Below are 27,870 nucleotides of genomic sequence, written 5' to 3'. Positions count from 1 at the left end.
TGACTTCAAAGTTTGTACTCAAGCTACTAATATTTCCTGCAGGCTGCACTGTGTCTGGGGTGGAACAGTAGGTTGTTTGGGGCTTACAGTTCATATTTATTAAAATTGCATGGATGGAAGTTGAAAGTGGCAGCCTAAGTTCCTAAATTAGGGCACATGTTCTGGAGCACACCACTGTATAAGCTTAATGGATCTGCCCTAATTACATTTGTCATGTAATGAGTAAAAAGCACTCAAAGAGGATGTACCTCTGCCGAAGCTGAATACACAGTCCTCTGAATTTGTGATTTTAATAATACAAAATGTCAACAAATTATTGATGTGTATCTAGAATAGCATCAAAATAAACAGCGATAGACAGCTGAGGGATATTAAGAGATTATTTTCTTTTGAGTTTAGTAGTTCAGTATGCTTAAAAAAGCCAAAGTACCAAAACTGTGTCACTTTTAATGGTTATGATTTCCCTCCTAACCAAACAATCAAAAAGTGTGTGGTGCTATATTCAAAGTGGCAGTCTCAAAGATTTCAGTCGTGGTTGATTTGGCGTCACCTATAGTTACTAGAGGTAACAAATGCAGTTTAATTCTACAGGTCACAAAACAAAACAAGCTATCGTCATTTTAATAAAGAAGTCAGGCACTAATTGGCCTTTCTCCTTCATTTTGTGAGCAACTGTGATCGGATTTATGCTGCACACGGCGCGAGTCTACAGACAGCAGGGTACAGTGAAAAGAGTTGGTTACCCCGCTAAGTTGGAGGTGTGCATCCTGTTACCTGCAGCTCTTCATTTAACAGCTCACCGTGGCTCCTCCTGACTGTTCCACTACTCCCTGCAATATTTAAACTCATTTGCTTTCAACAGATGATGAAACTGACTGTTTTCCTGTTTTGTAGATGCACTTTTGATGCCAAGCTTACTGACAAACATACTGCATTCCCTGTCAACCTTTGTTTTGCCAGTTAAATGCTTTAAGCATAAGAAGCTAAGAAGCTGCAGCAGAGGGAAACGTTTGGGTTTGCATAAGCAGTAAGTTCACACAGCACTGTTTCTGTGAATCATCACCCTCAGAACTCAGTTCATAATTACTGCAATACTTTCATCAGTGGGCCATAACTCATACACCACTGTGTTAGCTCATTTGGTAATAAATACTGACGTAAAGGCCCAGCGTGTAAGATTTAGGAAGATATATTGGCAGAAATGGCATATAATAAAACAAATATATTTTATTCAGTGTGTAATCACCTGAAAATAAGAATTGGTTTTGTTTCTTACCTTAGTCATTTATATCTACATAGGGAGTGGGTACTCATTTATGGAGACTGCATGGACAACTGCTATGTTTCTAACGCAGCCCACAACAGACAAACCAAACACTAGTGCCATTTGTGTTGTTGTTTGTTGCAGTTAGAAGCTCATCTGTGACAAGCAGCGTCACATAAACACTGATTTGTGGTGTGAGACTGCTTTACTAAAAGGATAGTGCACCCAAAAATGAAAATTCAGCCATTATCTACTCACCCACATGCTGATGGAGGCTCAGGTGAAGTTTTAGAGTCCTCACATCCCTCACGGAGATCCAAGGGAAGAGGGGGTAGCAGCACAACTCCACATAATGCAGGCTGGGCGCCCCAGATTAAAACGTCCAAAAACCACAAAATATCTCCATACCGCTTGTCCGTAGTGATCCAAGTGTCCTGAAGCCCCGACATAAAAAATTGTTTGGAAAAACGTCATTTAAACTTTTTAGCCTCATTGTAGCCTGTAGCTCTAACTGCCTCTCTGTGGACCGTGAGACATGGGCACCGCCTTCATGTGTGTTCACATGCTTTCCCTGGTCTTGCATGCAAGCGCACACACGTGAGCTTGGTGTACACAGAAGCAGTCAGAGCTGCAGGCTACAATGAGGCTAAAAACAGAGTTCAGATGACGTTTTTCGAAACAACTTTTTATGTCGGGGCTTCAGGACACTTGGATCACTACGGACGAGCAGTATGGAGATATTTTGTGGTTTCAACTATGTGTTTTTTGGATGTTTGAATCTGGGGCGCCGTCAGCCTCCATTAGGTGGAGTTGTGTTGCTACCCCCTCTCCCCTTGGATCTCTGCCAGGGATGTGAGGACTCTAAAACTTCACCTGAGCCTCCATCGGCATATGGGTGAGTAGATAATGGCTGAAATTTTCATTTTTGGGTGCACTATCCCTTTAAGGGTTTTTACTGATTAAATTACCATGACTGTTTGTTTTTTGGAGAGGAAAAGACCTCTGCAGATAAATCAGCTCCGCATAAAAACCTACTGAACAACTAGATCTTAGATTATCAGAAAAAAAGTAAGCTTTGGCCAATCATTATCATGTTTTCTGGGTGTGCCCAAAAATACAACCATATTGGCAAGAGACTGCAGCTGAGATACACAAGATAATTAGATAGATTTAGTCTACTCATTTGTCACATTATACTGAGGAAAAATACCTGAAACTGTCCCACACAAAGATAAATATTTATTAAAGATACTTTTGGCAAGTAGCAGGAAAGCCATAACTTGCAAATGGTTGCAAGTTGACCCTCCAACATTGCCCCAATGGCTGGGGATTATATACTGTACGGAGAGATTTGCTTTTATTTTAAGGCTTGAGAGAGAGAAATGTATAAAATACTGTGAGAAATGGATTGTGTATAAACGCCATTGAGAAAAATGTGACACTGTATGCCTGGATGTAATTAAAAAATGTACTGTGATTTGACCATGTACAGTAACACCAATGACGACCTCATGTTCTTTGTTTTCTTCAATTAAAAAAGAGTTACATCTCTGACATCTTGAACCATGTCAGCGCAAAAACTATTTTTTAATTTTCATACTTTATATCTTCCATTATGAGGAAATAACATTCTCTGCTCCACTGATGCTAATGGCAGTACTCACTGGGTAGCTAAAGTGCCTGTGCTCTTTCATGCCATATTTTTTTCCTGTTCGCTCTGTTTTGGTAACACCCCTAGAGGAAATATCAATAAAACTTGGGTGTCGTTGACGTACAGTTGTCCACGACAGCAGATTGCTCTGTGTTTCTACTGGTCCAAGTGACAGCTGCGATGGGAAAAGTCGTGAACGACAAAAATAAAATCAAACATGCTAGACTTTCTGTTGGAATGTCATGAGGTGTCCAAGGCGTGGCGTCAGCTGTCGTCTGCTATGACACACTACGTGAGATGAAACGATACACCATACAACACTGTGTAGGGCTATAATGGGGCTGGTATCATGTAGTGTGAACTTGGCATGTTATTCATTTAATCTTAAAGATTATTATTTACTAAAAATAACATATGGAAGTAAAGCAAAGAAGGAGTGCAAGATATTGCTGGGTTTTCATGGACATGCCAGAGTACAAGCAAAAAGGAAAGCAGTCCAAGGACATAAGACAATAGAGAAGGTAAATAAAGGTCTAGTGATAGTGAGTGTATGAGAACTGAGTGAAGATGCATGCTATGTGGATTCGGGAGCTATAAATAAATCCCTTGAGTCCTCCAAGCAAAAGATGCAGTGCCACTTCCATCACCTCCATTAGGTAGTCCAAGCATCCATGGCATTATACACAGTCCTCAGTCTTCCCTACATGATAATCCCATTGAGAAGTGTCTGTTGTGAAGCCTTTAGGGAAACCTCACGATGTCATATCACTAAAACTACATTTGGGATCAAACGGAGTTGAGGATCCAAACATATTTTAGATGTTAGAGAACTCCAGGCTGTGCGATGTGATAGAAAGCCACAACATTTAGCCACTGGCTCATTGACGCCTCCACAAGACACTATTTTTAATTAGCACACATTTGTTCAGCATGGATTTCTGCGGAGACAGAAGAGTAACAAAAACCCGCTGGACATGTGTACACCCGGCCCCCATGAGAGACTGCACAGAGCAGCACGAAGAGAGACTTTCACTTTAGCACAGATTGATGGTCCAGTCATTAAATGTGGTATTATACACAGGCATCAGTCAGGTTTTCCTCTTTGTTTCTTCATGCATCAGATGCTGTAAGAAGCAAGACACGAGGACTCCCGCAGAACAATGGGGGAAAGCTGCGAGAGCCTCCCACAGCTTTCCAAATATACACAATTTTCACATGAATCATTTCAAACGCTTGTCTCCAAGTCTGACCGACAGCAACCGCAGAAAGTAGCCGCCTGGAACGGCCATTATGGCTAAATGCATATTACGGATGTACATCAATACGTGTGTCACTGCGGGGAGAAATCACAGTCAGAATCTCACATATGAGTGAAAATGCTGCAACCATAGCTCAGGCAGGCATCACTATCTGCTCCCCCTCAGAAGAGATTTGATCTCATGTGGTAAGCTACACACATCTGTTTACCTGGCTCCCTCTTCTTAGTAGAGCATGACCAATCACAGCCACAGGGCTGTGGAGATTTCATATCTCGTAGAAGTTAAATCTTGGAGATTTGGACAACTTGCAGTGCAGTAACACAGAAGTACACATTAGTGTACTTATCACAAAGATAAAGCTGTGCCTAATAACTTTTTAAGTATGAATGGCAGTGGATGAAAATGGCAACTTAATACAACCCGCAGCCTATCACACAAACCCAGTTTATGTGATAGGCTGCGGGTTTTATAATACTGTCGCACTGAGTAATTTCTGTCATAGAACGTAAGTGGATTGAGCCTATAGTAGCTCTGATTTTTCCACAGGGGATCCACCTGTGAAACCAACACAGTAGAGGTTGACTGATTTTTAAAGGCTGATCTAATAACAATAATTTGGGATAGGTGAGAAATAGCAATTGAAATAGTGTCAGATATAAACAACCTTTGACTTTATTAGAAACTACTGCTGACTGAACATCTAAGCCAAAGTAATACCTAAATTTGGATCACAAATATCAAACTGAAATTAATCAACATCTACATAAATAAGCCATATAAATCTGGATATGAACACCCAGCAGTAAAGATTCATGAGTGGGAGTGATCTTTTGTTGTTCTTTAGATATTAATTTTCCTCACAGTTAACTTGAGATACTCAGCTAAACAGGGACATTACCTCAACTATTTATTTGAAATATGTATTTCAATAACTTTTATTTGGGTATTTTGTAATTGACAGTTGATCAGGATCAGCTGAATGATGCAAGGGAGTCAGCTAATAGATCACATGAGTCCCGTCTATGCAACCAATTGGCAAATCTCATTCAGGGCGTCCTATCTAAACTGCTCTGGCCTGCCTACTGTTGCTGCTTCCTTTGCAACCCACCTCCACCCCAGCTCCTCCTTTTCATGATGTGTCTGACTTATCAATGTCATTTTTGTTTATCATTGATACTGCTCTGTTTTGTTCCCGGCGGGTCTTTGCTGCTGCTCTCCCTGCCTTAGACTTTCCATGTAGGCGCACGGAAGGGCAGGGAGGTTTGCTCTCTCTGCCTCAGGCTTTCCTTGTTTGCACGTGGAAGGGCAGAGAGGTGTGCTCTCTCTGCCATAAGGCTTTCCACGTAGGCCTAGGAAAGGCACAGAGGCCCCAGAACAGAGCCATACCGCCAAACATAATACCGCAAATGGAAATTTTCTTTGATTAAACTGTTCCTGACTTAAATACCTTGTCCCTGATTATAAAAACGAGACTGGGTAAAAACCAAGCATATGTCTGGATCATGTATGAAATGCTAGAGGGCTTTTATTTTGAAACAGATAGTGGAACTCAAAGACTTTTGTTCTTTTGTGCTGTTGCAGCTTGGCCAAAAAACTCCATGTAAATACGTTACAGTGAAGAACAAACCAACAATTCAACTGACCTCTTAAACAAAGGTCTGCTACAATTTTCCGGAGACCGTAGTTTGGTGACCTGATTTGAATTAAACTGAATTAAAAATGCAATACAAAAAATATAGATTAAATCCTAAATGAAGAGTATTGCACCAATTTATGATGCACTTATATATGTTAGAAAATAACATTAAATCAAGGCAGGGGGACCAACCATTCAATGTATTTTTCTCCTATGTCAAATCCTGGCGCCTACATCGCCCACGATGCAACACTAAAGCCATTTATTTAAAGCTGATTTCAGTTAAAACCCAGTGTGTTGCACTTGAGCCAGCAAAATGGCGCTCTTGGAGAGGGACAAGATGGGTAGCTGTGCCTCAAAGAAATCTGGAGCACATTGCTTGCTATTTTATTGCGTGCAGCGAATAATGCTTCAACACAATTTGCGTTTGATGAAGATGCAATCGCAGCCAATGAATATCCATTACAGAACAGCCTCTGTGCTCCAGCTTCCCTCTGGGCTCAACTACTCCCCAACTGGGAGTAGTTTGCTGAAGTTAGACTCAAATGTTCACACTAAATGTCAACTAAAATGGGCTTGTGAATGCACAAAACAGCAAAAGTTAAATCATTATATAATTTCCTAAAATATATCTCATCCCCAATTACCTCACCTAAGGTCAAGTTCCAGTGGCAACCTTTCTGAAATCCCATAAAAGTGAGACTGCTCCCCCCCTCCCCAGCCTCCAGGGACAGAACAGATTCTGGCAGGCCCGACAGAGTCAGCTGTCGTCTTCCTTGGCGGTGCGACAAGTTGATATTTCATTTGAATGCACGGTGCTCTGAGCACTGATGCAAAGGCTATTACCCAGAGTGCCCAAGTGGGCTGGCCAGCGGGGCTAAGGCCGCACGCTGGGGCACTTCAAAGAAATGAAAAGTGCGCAAGAAAACAAAATATTTCTTATTAAATGGTCTACTGTAGCACAGGTTATACACATTAAAAGGAAGGGTTTCTTTGTGGCAGCTTCTCAAGGTTATAGACTAGAGGTAATACATCATCCACATCTTAAAGATGGATTTATGAATCTAGTGTAGACATGCTACATTTTATGTTTTAATTTTACTTAAGCGTGTTTTGTACTACACTACACTTGCCTCCCCGCTTTCTTTCATTTGTCACCTCTTATTAATGAGGTATTTCACTGCAGGAAATAAAACTAAGCTGTCTATGCAGTAGAAAAACTCAAAAACATTTTCAAATTGGTGCTATATGATGAGAGAAAACAGAGAAAAGGGGCTGTGTCATTCCCTTGAGCTCAGGAGGTAGAAAACCTACAACTACCTAAACGCACTGCGCCACACTGGACTGACAGATGCTCACACTGGTGTGTGACATAATGCAGGTTTGTCCATTTTTCCACAGCAAATAATATGATCGATCTCTAAACAGTAAGCCTAAATATGTTTCTAAAAACATTCTAGGCATGAAATAGGTAACTCAGTGGTGCCCATTAGCTCAGTAGGTAGTGTGGGTGTCCCATGTATAAAGGTAACGGCATTGCCGCAGTGGTTGCAGGTTTGATTTCAGCCCTTTGATGCATGTCATCCTCTCTCCCTCTCTTCCCCTTTGATCTGTCCATCAAAAAAAGGCAGAAAAGCCAGAAAAATAACCTTGAAAAATATATGGGCAATGCAGTATCAGAATTTTGGTTTATATTTGATCAGCACTGCTTAGTTTTACTGTTTGATCTCAGTTTTTACAACACAGGAAACAGCAAGGTGCCCACTAGGTTTAGGCAGTATCACAGTGTTACTGTATAGTAGGGTATTTAGAAATTGCAATGGTATGACTAGGGATGTGCCATATCATCTCGTTCATGATACTGCCAGTATAACTTTTAATATCATAGGAAAAATTCTTATTGTGATACTCGCCATATTTCCACTTGTTGACATATTGACATCATACTGTTACCCACAGCAACAACAAGCATGGCTGAAAGCAAAATTATTACAGACTCCGCAGTGGTTCCACAAAGAGGAGCAGCTTCAGCAGTGTGGAATAAACTGTGGCGTCCTGAATGTTTTATGAACAGAATCAGACTTCTCTGACTTTTTTACCGCTCAGGGGAACTCATTCAGCGGCTCCTCTGGCAGCAGCACAGCGACTCTCCCTCTCCTCTCTCACTTGGTAATGTAAACCAACATGATGCTCGCAGCTCGACAAAAATCTACATATATGTGAATGTGTGATAGTTGTGGTATCATGACAGCCTGTCACAGGTTACAGCGTGATGATTAGAGGAGAAATGGCAGAGCATAAAGGTCCAGGTGGAAAAAAACACAACTCAATTATTTAGGATTTTACTAAAAGAAGGAAATCACCTGTTCATTTATATATATATAGATCCCAGGGGACACTTTTTTGTATTTGGGAGCTGTTCAAATGTGTAATTTGTGGTAGATTTTATTTTGTTGAACTATTAATATTGTATACAGAATCTGAATCTCACTCTGAGTTACTATTGTTGTTGATGAAAAAATGAGAGATCATTTTTGTTTCATGTTTACTGAATATTTGAAGGCAAACTGAAACTATATCACTTATTTTGTTGCAATTTATTTATTTATTTATTTTTTTTTACTAATTTATCATATCATCAAGAATATTGTTATCACAAAAATACCCTGAAATACCGTGACTTTATTTTAGGGCCATATTGCCAACCTCTAATGGTGACTGCCAGTGGTGGGGATAACAGTACAGGACTGTAAACAGCTGTTCCCATACAGCAGAGAGAAACAGTGGGAAAAACAGCATATTTTCACATGTAACTTGGTGGATTGAGATGGTAATTTGTCCAAACTAGGGGTGAGTTCATGTACAAAAATCTCTAAACGTTTAGAGTGGGTCATTTTTTTGGTGTAAACGTGTACATGGGTTTCACCGCTGGGTGGTGCTATTGCATTATACCAGTAAAGCCCCAGTTATCCAAATACCAACCGAACGGGCCATTTAACCAATGGTTACAGGCCGCCACTCCGAAATATCGCCATTCTGATGGTCCGCCAGTCCTGACAGTAAGCTATGGCGAGCCCGTAGAAGCCGTATTTCCCATGCACGTCAGCGATTTTCACCGGGGACACACGCAAGTAATTCAGGCTGACTTTACCTGTTTTTCAGCGAACTCCTCTGGTAATTTTATTAAAAAGCATGGCATATAGGTCCACAGTAACTTATTATTATTATTATTATTATTATTATTATTATTAATGGGTCTTATAAGAGTAGGCTACAATGAGTAGCGGGCCATCAAATCACAGCATCCGTCAGAGGACACGGAATTGTGTGCGCTTTTACGCAGGCCGTTTTAATAGAACGGAGCACGTAGGCTACTTGACCTGTTGCCAAACCCGGTCTCACACCATTTCTTGTCATATTCACAGTCTATCACAGTTAGTCAACAATTAGTATCACCCCCCTCCCCCCTAAAAAAAAAAACAAAACGAATTTCGTGTACTAATTTTTCATAACTGTTTATGATCTCAAACACGTGAACACGTGTAAAAGGTGATTGTGGGACAGTGGACTAACCAACTACACGATTAACAAGACTAACCAAGACGGTTTTAGTGAGTTTTAATTTACACAAATACCGTCAAATACTATATACCTGGGTATGGAGGTTTGAAAAAACAGATACTGCCCAAGCCTAGCACCCACTTCCTGTTCACACATTGTCACATTGCAGCCAAACAGCGCACTACAATAGGTTTCCGAAGACATTTGAGACGAGGAATAGGCAACACTGTAACAGGATCTTGGTTAATATTTGATCAGCTCTGTCTAATTTTACCACTGATTTGTGAGGAAGTGAACAAGAAGGGCAGGTCTTTCTCGATCCATTTCTATACTAGTTTGTGTCTATGGTAAGTGGTATTCAAAAATTAGAAAGTACAATCTGTAGTTTGAGCAACAGCCCTATAGAGCCAGCCAAAATCACACCATCCGGTGGATGACACATGGATTTGAGCTAAGCGATGAGCAGAGAGATCTGGCACTGGTAAGATGGAGGGACGTCTACCATAGTTCATTCACACATACTACCCACATTTCTATGATCCAAAGCCCGTTTATAATCTGCAAAGTATCCCTATAAAAAATGTATAAAATGTATGCATGGTGCCTTCTTAGGGAAAGCCTGATCACAACAGAACTGGGAGGCTGTATTACATATAATCTGTATTCCTACAGAACTTAAAGCTTCAGATATGGACTCGTTAATTCCCCCAACCCCACCTCCTGCCTTCCCTCCCCTCCCCGACTGTCTTCCTCTCTGACACGAGAGCCAAGGGTTTTAAAGTGTGTGATGTGTGATCGAGCTTAGGCAAGCAAAATTCTAGGGCACTACAACATGTGTGATATATTACATTATTGAGTGTGTGCGCTCAGATTTAAGGCACATAAAATTAAAAATACTTTCAGGGCACAGAAGTATGTGACATATTACCAGTCACGGAGCCCATCATGCAATGGTGATTAATTGGACACACTGGCATTACAATATTGAAATGAAGTACCTTTTACACACTTAAAACCCATTATTTTAAGCCCATTAATTTGAAAATTGGAGTCAGCTGTAATTTCAACTCGCAGCAAAAGCAGGAAGCGGTATAAAACGGCTGATTTATGATAAAAGCTTATTTTACTACTACTGGGGCTGCACATACATGCGGAGATAGGAGGAGCAGCCAGTCACCGAAACACATACTATACTTTACAACGGGAAGAAGATGTATGGAAAACTGCAGCGCAGCTTGTTAATATCGCAGCAGTAATGGCAAAATGCAGCTTAAATGGGGCAGCATCCATTAAAAATTTAAATGAAATGAACACTCAATTTGGTTTGCTCATTTATTCTGTCTGGATTTGTGAAGGCTGTAGTAAGGGAGGTCTTGCGAGTCTACGACCTACTCCAGTGTAACAGTGAAAGAGGGGAATAAAGACAGACAGATTGCTCTGGCTTTGCCTGCTGGCTTCTTTATAGGAAAAAGAGAAAGGCCTAAATGATTACCACTTAAAGACCTGATGCCATGATTAGGTGTATTGATTTTTTTTAAGTCTAAGCATTAACATTCCAGATCAATGGGATTAGCAACATACGGTATGTAGAATTCTTATTTATCCACAAGAGAAACTGCCTGTAACGTACATCAACTTCTCACTGTAAAGTGCAGTGCAGCCAAGCCGGACGCCATGTCTATTGATTGACGTGTCTATCACTCTCATTTATACCATGGCCACTGTAAATTCTCTGTTCTGATTGGCCGGCAAGTGTGCATTGACTTTTAGCAACTGCACGGCATAAACAAACAGCTATGTCTAAAGGTGTGTAAGAACCATGTTGTATTGGACTGCCACTGCAAAGAGTAAATCGTGTTATGCCACTCACAATATGCATCAGAATTAAGGTTGTTGGTTATGCTGTTTTATCCGAATGTGCTTTTATGTGTCTTTGTCCTATAAAGACTTGCGCTCCACTTTTTGTCCTGCTATTGCACAATTTGTGTTCTTTGAGTTTCAATGGAGCAGCTTCTGAATCACCATTTTCTATGACCACATATTGTAGACCGTATAACAGCTCAAGGAAATTCAATTTCATCAAAAGGTCAGTTTTTGATAATCCATCATTGCATATGGGATAAACTGCTTTTCACTCTCTACGAGCCTCATCATCACTGAACAGCCGACCGAGGGGAGTTATTAGCCTCCAGAAGTGCATGTTGGAGTTGGACGTGGTTGTCCACATGAGTCAGAGCCCTTTACATCAGGGATACTCAAACTGCTATGCTCGGGGGCCATTTTTGCAAATGACAGGCGGCCAGGGGCCAGCCAATAAACAAACAATAATATTCATCTGATAAAATGACAAAAAAAAAACAAAAAAAAAAAAACAAGGTAAATCCAGTTGTGGCACCCCTGCACTAGGGCTAGGCGATGTAACAACTATGAGCAATATATCAATGTACGTTCTAGCAACATGTAAATGGAACATCGCCGCTCTTCTTGGTAGTGGTAGTCTTTGTGACAATGAGACAGCATCTGGATGCAGGCCACAGATCTGTTTACAAAATGCAGCAACAACACAGACGTTTCATATACAAGATGTATATAATGTGGGCAAAGTATCTCTCGCTCTTTCCCTCCCGCGGCCTCTCTGTTGATGCTCTGTGCATAAATAAGATTAATATCCTGAATAAATAAAGTATTTAAATGGTTTTCCAGCTCTAGATTCAGTAAAAAGGCCATGGAAACCTTTCAACTCCCCCTGCATAGATTTTTAATTGTTCTACACCTACTTGATACTTACATACTCATGTTTTAGTTTTGTGTCCTGTGCTGCAAACCTTTAAACCCATATAAACTATATAATGACAAAAACTCTGTCTGTCTGTGTGTCTGTTCCACGTTTTCCTCCTCACTGACTTGGTCAATCCATGTGAAATTTGGCACAGTGGTAGAGGGTCATGGGAGGATGTGAATGAAGCAATATTACATCAATTGGCCAAAGGGGGGCGCTATAGCAACCGATTGAAATCGCACACTTTGAATGGGCATATCTCATGCCCCGTATGTCGTAGAGACATGAAACTTTGCACAGAGATGCCTCTCCTCATGAGGAACAAATTTACCTCAAGAACCCATAACTTCTGGTTCTAGCGATTTTCCGCCATTTTGAATTTTTTGAAAAACACTTAAAATCGATCTCTTCCTAGGAAGTTTGAGCGATCTGCATGAAACTGGGTGAACATAATCTAGGGACCAATATCTAAAGTTCCCTCTTGGCAAAAGTTGGAAAACTTACTAAAACTGAGCTTCTATAAGGCAATGAATATTGCAGAGGGCGTGACTCATCACATAAAGGTGTACAACATCTCAAGGGTTTCACCCATCACCACGCAACTTTGTAGGCATATGACCACACATAATCTGAGGGGACCCCTCCATTATTGACCCCATCAAACAAAATGGGGGCGCTAGAGAGCTAATTTCTTATCCTAGGCCTAACCGCCGTATGGATTTTTACTAAACTTGGTAGATATGTAGAACAGGACGCCTCAAGGTGACTGGAGAAATTTAACTCTAATTGGTAACTGGGTGGCGCTATAACAACAGAAAAATGCTTCAAAATGGCTAAAATGCGACCGATTGCTGTGGCTCCCCCTGTGGACCAATGTTGTTGTTTTTTTTCTAATTTTTGGTATGACTAAGTCATGGTATGGTATGCTGCTGCAACAACGGCTAGCCGCACCTTTCCCATGTGAACTACCAGTGCGCCCCACTTTTAAGTCAATACAACATCTCAACACTTTAACTATCTGCCTTTCAACGTGCTACCTCAACTACTAATGTACAGTTTTAGCCCACTAACTATCCCACTACTGGCAATGGTACTAAAAACTCTGAATACATTGCTCTTCTTAATGGGTTCAGTTGACTATTTAATCTGCAATTTCCTATGACCTGTATCCCAAATACACACCATATGAAACTGCACGTGGGCAACTGTGCACTCAATGGGTATGGACTAGTTTACATGTTGTGGAGCTGTATATTTTCAAACAGTGGAATAAAATCCCTGTCTCTGCATTTTATTTTGATCACAGTCTGTTTTTATAAAAGTGCTTGTGACATTCTGAAATGTGGCTTTGACTTATAACTGAAAACATGTAGCCCATTTCATAGTACATACAGATATATATGTATATCGTGTGTTGCCGGTCAGCCTGTAAATACTGAGATATGAATTTTTGCCATATCACTCAGCCCCACCCTACACAGGTCAGATGTACTCAGGGGTGTTTCTAGAATTCATAGATATTCAGGGCTTAGCCTGGACCACAGATCCTCCTCTGTCACTTTTCTTCTTATCACTATCCCACCACTGACGAGATATTCCGGCAATCCGTGTTTTCACTGTTATAAGATAGGGGGCGCTGTTAAACATCTTGTGAAACAGAACAGCACTGCAGTGTCCAAAAACAAATGAAGAGGAAGATCCGCTGGAAACTGGAAGAAGATGCTGCACTAAAAGAAAAATTTACAGTTGTGTAAGCTGTGGAGAAGTTGATGGCGTCAAACTTTGACAATTCCTGTTCTGATCAACATTCTGAATCCGATTTGGAAGAAAAGGCAAACAGGTTTGGTGGGATGACACGGGATCTCCATGACAGTGACACACGGACAAGATGATCACAAAGATGGAGACAACGGAACGCTTAACATGACGTGTTCCACTATACCTCACAGAGAATATTATCATTATCAACATTATTCTCATACATACAATTCTAACTTACGTAAGGAAATGAGAAAAAAAATGTTCATGTGAAATTTATTTGTACTTGAAAATGACCATCTGACAAATATTTTTCTCAGGTTTTTGTTCGAAATGTTTTTTTTTTATTTTATGAAAATGCACAAATTCAAGTGCTGGGAAAAAAAAAAGTAATAAGATAAAATTAAATGTTTTTTTTTGCTTTAAAAGACAGAGTGTCTTTTTTTAGTTTCATGTATATACTGTTTACATATTAATAGAACTAATTATTCTGTGGGTCTTAAAAGATTAGTGAACATGATCAAAAGTGCTGGCGGTGGCTGGCAACTTCAAATTAAATACTCTGGCGGGGAAAGTTTTAAATAAACAAACCCTATTTTGTTGCTTTTTAATGCACTCTGGCAACATATTTACATTCAAAGTACAAAAAAAAGCCGCCTGTATAAATTAATTTATTTTCACTGTGTGTTAGGAAATGATCGGTGGGCCAGCAGGCACCCTATCACAGGCCAGATTTGGCCCATGGACTGTACATTGAGTATCACTGCTTTACATCCTGCAGGAAGTGGTGAGGACGGCTTTTAACAAGCTGCCACTACAGTGAGCGTGTGTGGGAGACAGAGCGTTAACATATTCTCCTTTGGAAAGACTTTCAGACTTGATTATATAGCAAATCAGGATGCAGCACTTTTCTCAAATCATATAGGATGAGTGTGTTCAAGAAATGTCTTCCTCCCCTGATTTGTCACAATCATCACATCTGAGGAGCTGGAGCCAGAATCTGGCATCTGAATATAATAAACAATAAACAGCCAATTTATAATGAATGCATTGTTTATCACAGTTCTCTGTTATTACTCTGTTGGCACTGATTAATTAATCAACCTCAATAAGTCTGTTTTGACATTTCCATTCTGACTTTGATGTGAAGCCGCCAAACATATGATAGAAGTCAATCACAAACAGAAATCACACCCTCTTACTGTTCGCCTATTTGTGGAAGCCGCTAAGTATGCTCGTCGAGGATGTAAAATATAATTTGGAAGGAGGGAGACCTTTAAAAAGGCTAATTGGTTATTTTGAATGTCAACATTTTTACACCAGCAGGTTCTGTGTGGCCATGAAAGCTGCCCGCTGTGGAAAAAGGCAGCCTTAATGAGACGTGTTGGATGGAAGTCCACTTGGAGGAGTGACTTTTTACAGGAGCTTCGGCCAAATCATTCTGGTTTGGTGCCTGCTGCTTTCTCTCAGCCACAGCTCGGCCTGATATTCCACTGACTTTGAGCCTTGTGAATATCCTAATCGTACATCTGTTTAAGCATGTTTGTGCAGCCTGATTGTATTTTAATAAAACCACGTGTGCATCGAGTGCTGGGTGGTGGTAGTTAGGCGAGGTCAGGGCAAAAGTGAAATCTGCACACTGCTTAATATTCCCATTAAAACTTTAATTATCTGTTGCTGCAGTGTTTTGATCTGACAGGAGGTTCGTGCCTGATGAAGATCCATCAAAGATAGCAAAACTGCAGCAATAGATAATTAAATTTATGAAACAGTGTACAGATTTTATTTTGTGCCTTGATATCGGCTTCTTCATCCGGCTACTGTGCTGCTTATCTTTCTTAGACACTGGCAGTAGCTTAATTCCTTGGCTGTAAAGATAGACAAAAACATAACAACTCCTTTCCCTAAAAAATGATTAAAGCACAATGGAAACTATTTGATATGATGGCGTCTAATTGGGGTGAGGAGGTCTGAGTTTTAGTTGTCTTATTTTATTTTTAATAATCAATTTAGAGAGAAGCACATTCATTTTCCCTTCATGAGAAAATATAGATTTCCTCAGATCACACAGCAGCAGGAGGCAGACACTTCGCTTCTCCAGCAGCCGCGGACGATAACTCAGCCATATCACTGAAAGTATTCCACCTTTCCACCCACGGCGCTTAACATCCGGACTCAGCCTGTCAGAAAGTGACAGCTGAAACTCTTCACAGGACCATAATATCACCCATATCAGGAACTTTACTGACACCGGCTTTCCTATGGACCTAAACTCACACACACTCACACGTTATTGGTTTAGAAATCCGTGCAGAGAGGCAGAGAGGCAGAGAGCTGCACTAATCGATATGAGTGCTGGTGTCAAAAGATCAGCACAGACCAAGAAGTTTAAGCCGGCCACTATGAGGCGAGCCGGTTGTAAAGACTGAGGAGTTGACATCATGGATGATGACTTTGTGTGTGGTATGCAGGCAATCAGTGAAGGTCAGCAGCAGATCCATTCAAGACACAATGTTCACCTTCAACCAGAATTCAGCGCACTATGCCATTGTATATACACTGTATGTACGTAGCCTTGACAAAGCAATTTTCTTTTTACCTATTTGAACCTTGAACTGCCCTTTATGCTGTTCCTCCTGACTGTGAAAGGGTTGTGAATGAAATCATATTAAAGACCTTTTCATGCATTGTTTTGCAAATCTGATGTGAATCCTCCAGAATTAAAGCACCATCTGCACCAATGGTAACTAAATAAAGAACACACATTCAGCACAAATGAAACATTCCTGCTGATCTGATCACAGGTGCGTGTGTACGTTACTGCTGCTGGTGCTTCTTTTTCTGTTTCCCAAAAGTCCAAGTGACCTCAAATAACATTAACCTGTGTGTTTAAACTTTTTCTGAGATTACACATTAATAGATCTTTTCCCCCTCCTTCGTGTCTATTTCTCTGCACGTCCCTCCCGGGGCTTAATACTTTACACAAAGCGGCTGCCCTCATCAGAAAAATGAAAGCCGTGGTCATTTGTTTAAAGGCCCTGAAGACCTCATTCTAAGTCAGCTTCTTGCAATGAGCTATGAGCTGCTATGTGAACTAACATTTTTTCACCCTGCCAAAGTCAGAGCAGTGAAGGTTGTTTCACAGAAGAAACTTCTGTATTTGTGTTTTTATCTAAGCTCTATCGCTAAGCTCTAACATTGCCAAAATCAAAGGTATAGTGTCTAAACCTGACTTGGAGAGACTTGTCCATGCATTTGTCTCTAGTAGGTTAGACTACTGTAACGGCCTGCTCACTGGCCTCTCCAAACGGGCCATAAGACAGCTGCAGTACATCCAGAATGCTGCTGCTCGGGTCCTGACCAGAACCAGGAAGTACGAGCACATTAGTCCTGTGCTCAGGTCTCTACACTGGCTTCCTGTGGCTCAGAGAATAGACTTTAAAGCAGCTCTGCTTGTGTACAAGTCTCTCCACGGCCTAGCACCAAAGTACATCTCTGACATGTTAGTGCCATATGAACCATCTCGGACTCTGAGGACCTCAGGGACCGGCCTCCTGCTGGTGCCCAGAGTCAGGACTAAACATGGGGAATCAGGATTCCAGTTTTATGCAGCTAAAATCTGGAACAGTCTTTCTGAAGATGTGAGACAGGCCTCTACTCTGACAATGTTCAAATCTAGGCTCAAAACAGCTCTATTTCACTGTGCATATGACTGAAAGGATCTTATCTGCACTCTTCTCTTTTAAAGTTCATTTTATAATGATTATTTATGTTTTTATTTTGTATTGTGATTTTAATGCATTTTCTTGTTCTGTAAAGCACTTTGAATTACTCTGTGTACGAATTGTGCTCTACAAATAAACTTGCCTTGCCTTGGTTTGTGATGGGTGGGGCTTGTTGCCATTGTAGGTTCCTGCAAACCACAGATATGTAGCATTTCTACACTATTATGTAGCAGATATATTGAATTTTTCTTCACAACAACGCTGCAGTTATCGTATGGTTATGTCAAAGTCGAAAAGAAAATTAGTGGTGGTTGGGAAAAGATCAGGTTTTGGCTTAAAATATTCACTTTTGGTGGCAAAATCACGGCTGAACATGCTGCTAATGTCTTGCAAAAAAACAACAGCTTTTGTTTGTTGGTCTCGAACAGTGGTCTGGTGCCTGCAGCTCAGCAGTCATCTCACTTAGGTGTCACCATCCACGATCTCTCCACCTCTCCATGACAAAGTAAGCTCATATACATGTAATCAGAACTACTCCATTGAATATGATATCTATGAAATGTAAAAACGCAACATATCTGGTTTGCAAAACATACAATGCCAACATTTTCTCTTGGCCAATGGGCTGCGTCATATACTGCCATGCACCAATTAGGATTTAGCAGTATTGAGTATTGAGTCCAAATATGATGATGACATTTGAGGAGTTGTTTACTAATGTTGCCAGGCTACTGTCAATTAAATCTAATCAAACCACACCCACAGTGCTGCTAAAGCAGATAAGCTGAAGATTTTATTGAGTGTCAACTCTAAACAATAATTAAGGATGTTGTTTTCAGAACTTTAACTTTGCGTCTTTGTTATGTAGTCATTACAGTAATATTTATGCTATAGAGGTATACTTTTTTTGTAGTTTTCAGGGAAAATTTAAACACTGAAACGCCCCATGTTTGCATTTTCTTTGGCTAAGTGACCTCTTGCGGCTGAGCACTATTAATTTAAGAGTAAAGGCAGAATTGTTGATTAAAGGTAGGATCTGGAGGATTTTCAAACAAAACAAAATATAGACATGTACAAATGAAATCCTGCTTAATCATCACCTATGGGCTTCTACTCATGTGGTGGTGACTCTGTTTGCAGAGCTCCTGCCCTTTAACTGTATTTTGATGTTTTTGTGAGCTCGGACCGCTTCTGGGCGGAGATTTTCTCAGCCAATGAGAGAGCGCAGGTGCCGTGCCCGAGCGTGTCCGAGCGTGCACCAGCGCGAGCCTTGCCTGAATCTCTTCTGTGAAGCCTTCTTCTGTACCTCCGGGCTCCGTACACCTGGGAGAGTTGAGCCCGATAGGAGGGGCCAAATTTGAATATGTGTTTGCAAACAGCAACTGGAAAATCCTCCAGACCCTACCTTTAAGGGGCCGTACCCGTGCTGCCTTTTTTGTGCCCTCAAATTCATTGTTTTCAATGTAGACATCCAGCAGGCGTGCTCAAATGCCAGAGTGACGTGCCTATGTTTGAGGCCGCAACAGAGTACAACTTTTGGAACGCAGCAGTGCGCATCGCATGTCATGTGATGAGGACCAACCAATCACAGCCGACAGATATCTTTCCCTTCTTCTGTAAATATTCATTCTGATAAATACGGAAAAGTTGATAATGTTAGTGCAGGGCTACCCAGAGCTTTACATCTGTCCCACGGACGATAGGCCAACACACTTATAAACAGCAGCTGGAAGATGATCAGCTCTGCACTCAGGGTTTCAGGTAAGTAGGCTATACGGTGCTTGTTAAGGTTGCTTAGCAACCTCAGACGCCACTTGCTGCCACAGGCACAAAAAAAGGCACAGGAGTAACACCAAATCACCCAACCTGACTTCATGTTTTACTGGGGGTTAAAGACACGCCATGTGTATGTGTACGGCCCTAACACCTCGTCTTCTACCAACAGTCAAGGCCCAAATACACTGAAAACATCTGACGCAGTACCTCTATTGCTTCAAATGGCCAAACCCGCACCATAAGCGTTAAGTTGCTTTGATGCCCCTATCTCGACCTTGTTTTGTGTGTTGTGTGAAATGACCAACACCTCCACCCTGCAATCAATCATATTCATTTACACTCATTAACTAATCAGCCGACTTTAGTAGCACTTAGTGCTGCACTGTATTTGTGACAAAGAGAGTGATAACGAAAGGGAAGAGAAGGTGGAAGGTGGACTATTGCAAGCAATGTTTCTGTAAGTAATTAATAACTCGGAACGCAGCTCGTGGGCCTCATCACTAGATGCAATTCAAGAACCTTTAGATAGAGTCTCTTTCAAAATAAACGCACTACGTCAGCACATAAACGCAAGTTGATGGTTTTTTTCCTCCAACAACTAACCCACGTGGTTAGGCTTAGGAAAAAAAAAACAGGGTTTGGCTTTAGAATCTTACGGGACGCAAACACCACTCTCCCTGGTGAAAGTCGATGTCTGTCTTACCCATCCAGCACCTCTCCTACCCGCCCTGCTCCAACTTTCGCCAGCTTAACTGTCGTTCTTGTCCCACCACGTTTCCTCCTGATGCTGCCGAGCGCCATTAAACTATAACAGCGACTGGCCGCGTATCATGCCGACGTTAAAGTACAGGTTTTTATTGTCAGTGTCAGCACCAGATTTCGACGACTTTGAGAGTGAGACTGGGTTGGCAGATAACAGTCCCATAACTGCGCTGAGAACACTGGACTCATTTGTGTCTGACACTTGCCACCTCCCTTCATTTTCCCGCACTATTTTAGTGGTGAAAAAACAAAAATCAAAGCATTTGAATGCTGTTTTGTACTTTGATTATCATGGCAACAACTGAAGCTTGTAACTCTACAATGCTAAATGAAAAACTATGACAGCTATACTACTACAGATCTTAACCGTTGTGCTGTCACATGTCAAATACTAAAAATAAGAAAAAGTAAAGCTTAGAACCACCAACCAATCTTAGAACCTCCATGTATCAGCTATCATGACCTTTAACTGACAGGTCTAAAACTTAACTTACCACATAATCCTAACAACAGCAGTTATCTGACATAGTATAGCGTTATGACAAGCTGTGCTTTATGAGAAGAAAATATAAATGATGAAATGAGCTGGCTGGTTCCTTACAAACTTGTACCTCCTACACATAAAAAGCAACCTTTCCCAAAGTACTGCTAGTTCTGTGGTGCTGTAATTTCATGTAGCGTTACTTAAATAGAAATGTATAGGAAGTTAATGGGAGTATCTGTAATATACAAACATTTTGCCTAAATAGGGACCTTTTTCTAAAACACTGCTGCTTCTGTGGTGTTGCCATTTCGCATCAGATGCCCATGTTTGAGCTTTCAGTGTTGACCAAGATCTTCCCCTAACCTTAACCAAGTAGTTTTAGTTGCCTACACTTAATCAAACCTGAACCACTGAGGTAGCAGATCTGAAAACACTAAAGGCACTAACAAATGATCTTTTGTCATTCAGACTGGAGGACTTGCATGAAAATAAATCCAAAATATTAAGAAGAATCAAATGTATAAAACCATGACAACCACACGTAGGCTGCAGTGTGCTTCAGGGACATACAAATACACACAATACATTATCATGTGCTTCTTGTTGCAGAGCCTTTTTTTGTGCAAGCTCAGCTCCGAGTGCCTACTGCCAGACTTTGTTCTCAGTGTTGTGTCTCTGCCCATATTTCACTGCATGAGTTCAATGTGCAGGACACACTGTTTGGTGGAAGTCTTTCACACTCACTTCAGAATTTCAAGGAAAAAATACAAAATGGAAAAAGACGAATGCAAACTTTGAGGGAGTGTTGAAATTCAAGATAGTCCGGCGCTCTGCACAGCGACAGGGACAAATAAAGTGAAACGAATGACCTGGAGGTACTGTATAAGAGTTTGATGTGATATGCTGTGTTATGACGGTTTGATGGCGTGTGTGGGTAGTGGTGAAGTGAATATTACTAAACTGCTGCAAAAATTGCCTGATGGGGGCTTTCAGTCAGGCTCAGAATTAGGAAACATGCCTCACTCTGACAGAATAATCCTTATTGATGGCTTCAGCTATTTCAAAAGGTGCTACGACTGCAGCCATTTATGCTGCTCAAGGTTAGTTTGGTTTTCTTCTTTCTTCTTTAACATATAGGTGGTCTTTATCATACATAACATGGCCCTAGAAGAAGAATCATAAAGCCAAACAAATGTACATTTTGTTCTATTGCTTCAATCGGTAGAATGGAGATACCTTGTCTTTGAAATGATAGGGATTTTATTTGAATAAGAACTTTGCAGTTTGACTGCGCTAATTAATTTTAACAATAAACCAGAGCTTAAAAACTAGATCAACATCTGCTGCCTAGGACTAACATAATGGCCTTATCTGCAGGAAAAAGGTAGTGGTTTTGTGCCAGTGGCAAACCTGTGAATAACTCCGCAGCTCTAATTAACTGCACTATTATAAGTTTGAAGAAGCAGAATGGAAAAAATGTGTCCACAGGTTTATTTTTTTCCCCCAGAAATTCAGCGTAGGTTTCCAAGACGTGTGCTCCGTGGGCCAATTACTGTCTGTGTCTGCTCTAGGAAACGGATGGATTATCGAATAAATTGAAGGTTATTTGAGCCTAATTGCCCTGTTGTTCTTGCCTAAGCAGCTCTACTACGGCAGAACGAGTGTGTGCACAGTCAGAGCGGAGACCGTCGGGCCTTTGTGTCGTTCACAATGACTCCTGCAATGCTTTTCCCTGCCATTACTTCATGTCGGATGAGGATGTAGCTTCTGTGCATCGTTTGCACAGTTTTGTTGTAGGTTGAGGGAAAGCTTTGGCCACGAATATGTGATTAGAATGTATCAGTGTTGGGCTTGTCCGTCAAAAGTATGTTAGAAATAAGTCTTGTTTTACTTTCAGTGCTCAGAAAAAAACTTGCGGATGCTGCTTTTCTGTCTGTGATTGATTACGGTGACATATTGTATGTGCATGCATCCTCCTTGATTCAGCGTACCACACATCTCTACGTTTTATTACAAATGCAGAGTCCCGTACTCATCACTTCATTCTTTATGATTTCATGGGTTGGATGTCTTTGACCATTCGCACACAACAGCACTGGTATATTTTTATCCATGTAGCAATATTGGGAAAACTTCCTGTCTTCCTTTACCCTTCTGCTACACTCCTCTAAGTGGCTGCTTTTTAATGTTCCCCAGGTTTTAACAGATCTGGGGAAACGGCGTTCTCCTACTGTGCACCTTGGACATGGAACAATCAAAAAGAGACACTTACATCCATTGATGAATTCAAGGGCTTAATAAAGACTGTGATGATAGACATGTGCTTGTTTTTCTTGAGAGGCCACTATGTTTGAATAGCTGTTATATTGTGGATTTTTGTATTAAATGTTGTATTTGTTGTATTTTAATGTGTTTTGGCTGCTACCTTGGACAGGTCTCTCTTGTAAAAGAGATTTTCAATCTCAGTGGGACTTCCTGGTTGAATAAGGGTTAAATAAATAAATAAAATGTTCTTCTTTGAAAAATAATACATTGCTTGATACTTGTTTTGAAACACTCAGACTATCAAATTAACTGCCAATGAACAAAAATGCTGGCAACAGTTTTGATGATTATTTATCAAGCAAAAATGCCAAATGTTCAGTTTTAGCATGTCAAATGTGAAGATTTGCTGCTTTTCTCTGATTAACATTGATATTGATGAGTTATTTTTTGACTGAATGCTCATTACAGTCTCCCTTAAATTCCGTGTTTTGCCCAAAGAACACCAAAGTATTCAGTATACCTGGATGTTAAACAGAAAAAAACAGCAAAAATTCAGCCCAGAATATGGTATAAACTTTGCTTTCCCATTTTGGACGACATACTATACTATGACATTTCTTGATGATTCCTGATGATGTACTACACTATGATAATGTGGCAAACAAGGCGGTGGATAATAGGGCTGCAAAGATTAGTCGACTAATCGATGACTAATTGACTATTAAAATAATCTGTGACTATTTTAGTAGTTGACTAATCGGTTTGAGTATTTTTTCATTGAAAAGTACTATAAAAGTACCCTAAAATACTCTTATTGCAGCTTTTTCCGTTCAGATATTGGCAGCTTTACACATTCACCCATGACGGTGAACTAAAACCCTTTGGCATGAGTACGAAACAAGACATTAGATGACATAATTCTGGGGTTTGGGAGAGACGGACCGACATTTTTCAACATTTTAACACATTTTTTGATAAAATGATTAGTCGACTAATCGAAGAAACAATCGACAGATTAGTCGACGATGAAAATAATCGTTAGTTGCAGCCCTAGTGGATAAAGACTGAGACCGTCGGGCCCTTGTGTTGTTCACAATGACTCCTGCTTTCCCCTGCCCTTACTTCATGTCAGACGAGGATGTAGCCTCTGTGCATTGTTTGCACAGGCGCTGAATCTAAATTCAACAGCTTAGGCCACAAATATGTGATTAGAATGTATCAGTGTTGGGCTTGTCCGTCAAAAGTATGTCCTTTTATTAAAAATGAACACATTGCTTGATAAGAGTTTTGAAACACTCAGTCTATTAAATGATTTGCCAGTCAACAGAAAATGTTGGCAACAGTTTTGATGATCCTTTATAAAGCAAAAATGCAGAATGTTCTCAAGTTTCAGCTTGTCAAATGTAAAGATTTCCTGCTTTTCTCTGTTAAAAATCAGTGTATACTGAATATGCTGACGTTGGTCGGGCAAAGCAACCAATATGCAAGAAACTGGGATGAGCATTTAGTCAAAAAATAACTGATCAATATTGAAGTAACACTCTGAACAGTTGTTGCTAAGCCATGATTCTCAAATACAGCCAAAGTTGATTCTGTCTTTCTGTGTGGATGATAATGAAATTATGTTGATGTCATGTTTTATTCTGGAATATTGGTGGAAAAAACTTCATCCTTGAAGATAGTATGAACTTTGCTTTCCCAATTAAAATGTGGAAAACAGGTCGATGGATAAAGATGAGTGATAAGAATGTCTCAGTGTTGGGCTTGTCTGTCAAAATAATGCTCTTACTAAAAAACAATAAATTATTTGACAGTAGTTTTGAAATGCTCAGTCTATTAACTGAATTGAAAATGAACACAAAATGCTGGCAACAGTTTTGATGATCATTTATCAAGCAAAAATGCCAAATGTTGTAAAGTTTCAGCTCGTCAAATGCTGCTTTTCTCTGTTTAACATCAATGTAAATGGATACTTTGGTGCTGTGAATTGTTGGTTGGGCAAAGCATGCAATTTGGAAGAAATTGCAAAGAGCATTTGTCAAAAAAATAACTGATCAATATTGAAGTAACACTGTGAACAGTTGTTACTTGGCTGTGACTCACAAGCACTGCCAAAACTGATTCTGCCCTTCTGTGTGGATGATAATTAAATTATGTTGATGTCATGTTTTATTCTGGAATTTTGGTGCAAAAAAATCCCCCTAGAAGATGGTATAAACTTTCCCATTTAAAGTGTGGGGAAAAAGGCGGTGGATAAAGATGGGCTCCTGTGAGAGAGCTTCAGTAAGAAGCTTTGAAATCCAAACAAATGCAGGCACTTATTTTGGCTTATAGTAATTGTGATGACATAATTAAAACCGTAATAGCATGTGCTCATTAGTTGCACTAAGCCGCTCATTTCTTGGGTAAGTGCCACAATTGTGCACAGATGTGTGGGGGGGCAGCATGCATCTCTGCAGCCTCTGTCAGCTTTTCAGTCCATTTAGAAATCAAAAATAAGAAATAAAAATAAACATAACAGCAGCATGAATCCAACAAGTGAGATAAGTCGAGACAGAAAATGAATCACAGTGGTGCAGTTTCAAAACGGCTCTCTCTCCCTGCACCCAGCCGCCTATCAAACATGCCCTGTTCTCGGTGTTTGCGCGCGTGCATGCGTCCGCGTGCCTCACGTATGAATAATAGTCCTTCACTGAGATATTTCAGCGAGTAAAGTTGCACTGAAAGGAAAAAGGGCGTGAAATATCAGGAGGCTTTCCGTGAGAGCAGCTGCAGAGTGCTTCAAAGTCAACATCATTTCATCGCGTTTGCAGTGACAATCCTGGACACCCACAGTCCTCTCTGAGCCCCCCCAAATATATGCACAAAATAAAAAAAAGGAGAGCTGCGGATCGCAAAGCTGCTGAAACACTGGAGAAGAAGAAGAAGAAGTGGAGGCTGAGCGGTGGATTTAACGTTAGCTCTGGAGCACCCACAGTCAGTAAAATGGAGGAGGTGATAGGCAGTGTGGGATGAGATTGTAGGTGCCCAGAGCTGTCAGGAGAAGAGGGGAGGTAGGAGAAATAGGACGGAATCAAAACATGTCAGAGCTTTGAAGGGAGAAGACAGGAGGGGGCTGAGAAGTGGTGGTGGTGATGGAGAGGATGGGGGAGGCCACAGAAAACGCACTCATCACATTTCGGCCATTTAAGGTCAGGTCGGGATTTAAGGGGGGGATAAACTTGTTCCAGTAACAAGGACGTCATGGGGAAGATCATCTTTAGCTCCAACTCATCCTGCACTGGCACCTAAACCCACGACTGACTCACATTCTGGGGGCCACTTCCCTTCCACATCATAAAGGTGAGAGACTGTCTCCCTCCTCTCCTTTGATATTGAGAGGTGCCAACACTCCTGCTTTTTAAAATTCAAGGAAATATTTGGAGAAAAATAAAAGTCTTAAGATGCCAGCTCGCTGCGCAGGAACAAACCGCCAAAGATTTGGGAGAATTTTTCTCCACATGCACACACTCCGAGATGCGCCAAAGGACCAAACACCAACCCATAGTGTTATTTTAAGGACCACAAGTGCGCTCAACTACACGGACAGTGATGATGTGCAGTCTCCCGGGGTGCTCGCTTCAAAACGACACAATCCTCCACCTACTTACCCATGTTGTCTCATCGGTCCGTTCCCTCCGTCCTCCGTGGCGCAATCCGCCGCACAGATCACGACTTCTTCCGTGTCGCCTTTCCTTTTTCCAGTACCTGGAGAGCCCCGGAGCTTTGCGCGCCTCTCACGCGAGGGGTGACTCACCTGCCTTCATTGTAAAAAAAAAAAAAAAAAAAAACTGTCTCTTGATTATACAGAAAAGCTTTTAAAGTTTGCGCCCATGCTCCCCGACGCAGGGCAACTTTCCACAGCTGTCACAAATATCCATCAAGTGCCAAGTTGGGAGTCAAACGCCCGGCTCTACAGGGCTTTTTCACCCGACGCAAGCATAGTGTTGGAACAGGTGCCCGCGGAAACAACAAGAAGAAGAGATAGTCACACGTTGCAAAAGTTAAAGAGGTGTAAAGGAGGCTGGGTTCTTGCCGCGGGGGACGGTGCAGGCAGCGGCGGAGGCAGGTGTCCTCTGCGCAAACATCCAGCGGAGCGGCAGAGACGCCAGGCAGCGATCACACAGCCAGGCACGGGCACTGTCAGGGGCTCCTGAGCTGTGCAGTGCAATTGGCGAGCAGGTCCGCGTGTGCGCGCCCGGCTGCGTGGGGGTCGTGTGCGCGCGTGTGCAGGCGCGAGGAGAAAAAAAAAAGGAGAGGGAGAAAAACATTCAATGCAGTGTTGAACAGCTGTAGGCAGATTTGGCCAAATGCGAGATTTGCTTTTGTTTTGTTGTGGATCGGATTTTTTTCCGTCTCCATCACCACCGACACCATCACACATGCAGGAGCCGTCTGTCCCCCCCGCCCTGCTTTACCATGCTTCCCCTCTATAAGTCCATTATGCAGGTGTTGTGGAGGATATGCTGAGGGCTCTATGTGGTCATCATTATAGCATGAGTGGGTAGCCTGCCTGATCCCACCTCTTGTTGCATAATTATTGCGGATGGGAAGGCTAAATGCGAGAGTTTTGTTGGAGCAGGGATGCTGCTGGACGTGCTCTCCAAGATATATTCTTTAAAATTTATACTGTTGTGAAGCGTTTCAAAGCCTCTCTCATTAGGGAGCATGTCACTGTCTGAACCAGAGAGACGACGGTTGTTTCAAGCCCTAATAACTTTTTGATTCTGGTATGATTAAAAATAGCCGTAATTAAGTATTATTTGGCAATAACACCAGTCCCCCCTGCAATGACATTTCTCTCTAATTTAAAATACTCAGTTGGAGTTATACCCACAGTCCATAACACTTTCAAATGTTTGATTTAGTCCCCTCTTCTTTAATCACGTCATATTGAGATTCATGTTTAGC

General features: G+C 41.2%; 1 protein-coding gene across 4 annotated transcripts in view; it reads right to left on the bottom strand.

Annotated features, from left to right (window-relative positions):
- The window catches only part of lrrtm4l1 (leucine rich repeat transmembrane neuronal 4 like 1), an 85,084-nt gene extending 58,320 nt beyond the window's left edge, over nt 1-26,764 (bottom strand). For all 4 annotated transcript variants that reach the window (XR_013488124.1, XR_013488125.1, XM_033646219.2 and 1 more), the window contains exon 1: nt 26,571-26,764. Coding sequence is in view for 2 of the 4 variants with exons in the window: in XM_033646219.2 (XP_033502110.1) it covers nt 26,571-26,574 (4 nt within the window). In the remaining 2 variants the exon portion in view is untranslated. The remainder of the gene's footprint in view (nt 1-26,570) is intronic.
- Nucleotides 26,765-27,870: the final 1,106 nt, after the last annotated feature.

This window comes from Epinephelus lanceolatus, chromosome 19, assembly GCF_041903045.1.
Source record: "Epinephelus lanceolatus isolate andai-2023 chromosome 19, ASM4190304v1, whole genome shotgun sequence".
In the NCBI taxonomy this organism is placed as follows: Eukaryota; Metazoa; Chordata; class Actinopteri; order Perciformes; family Serranidae; genus Epinephelus; species Epinephelus lanceolatus.
Note: the sequence above shows the minus strand (reverse complement) of the source record. Positions and strands in the feature narration are given on the sequence as shown.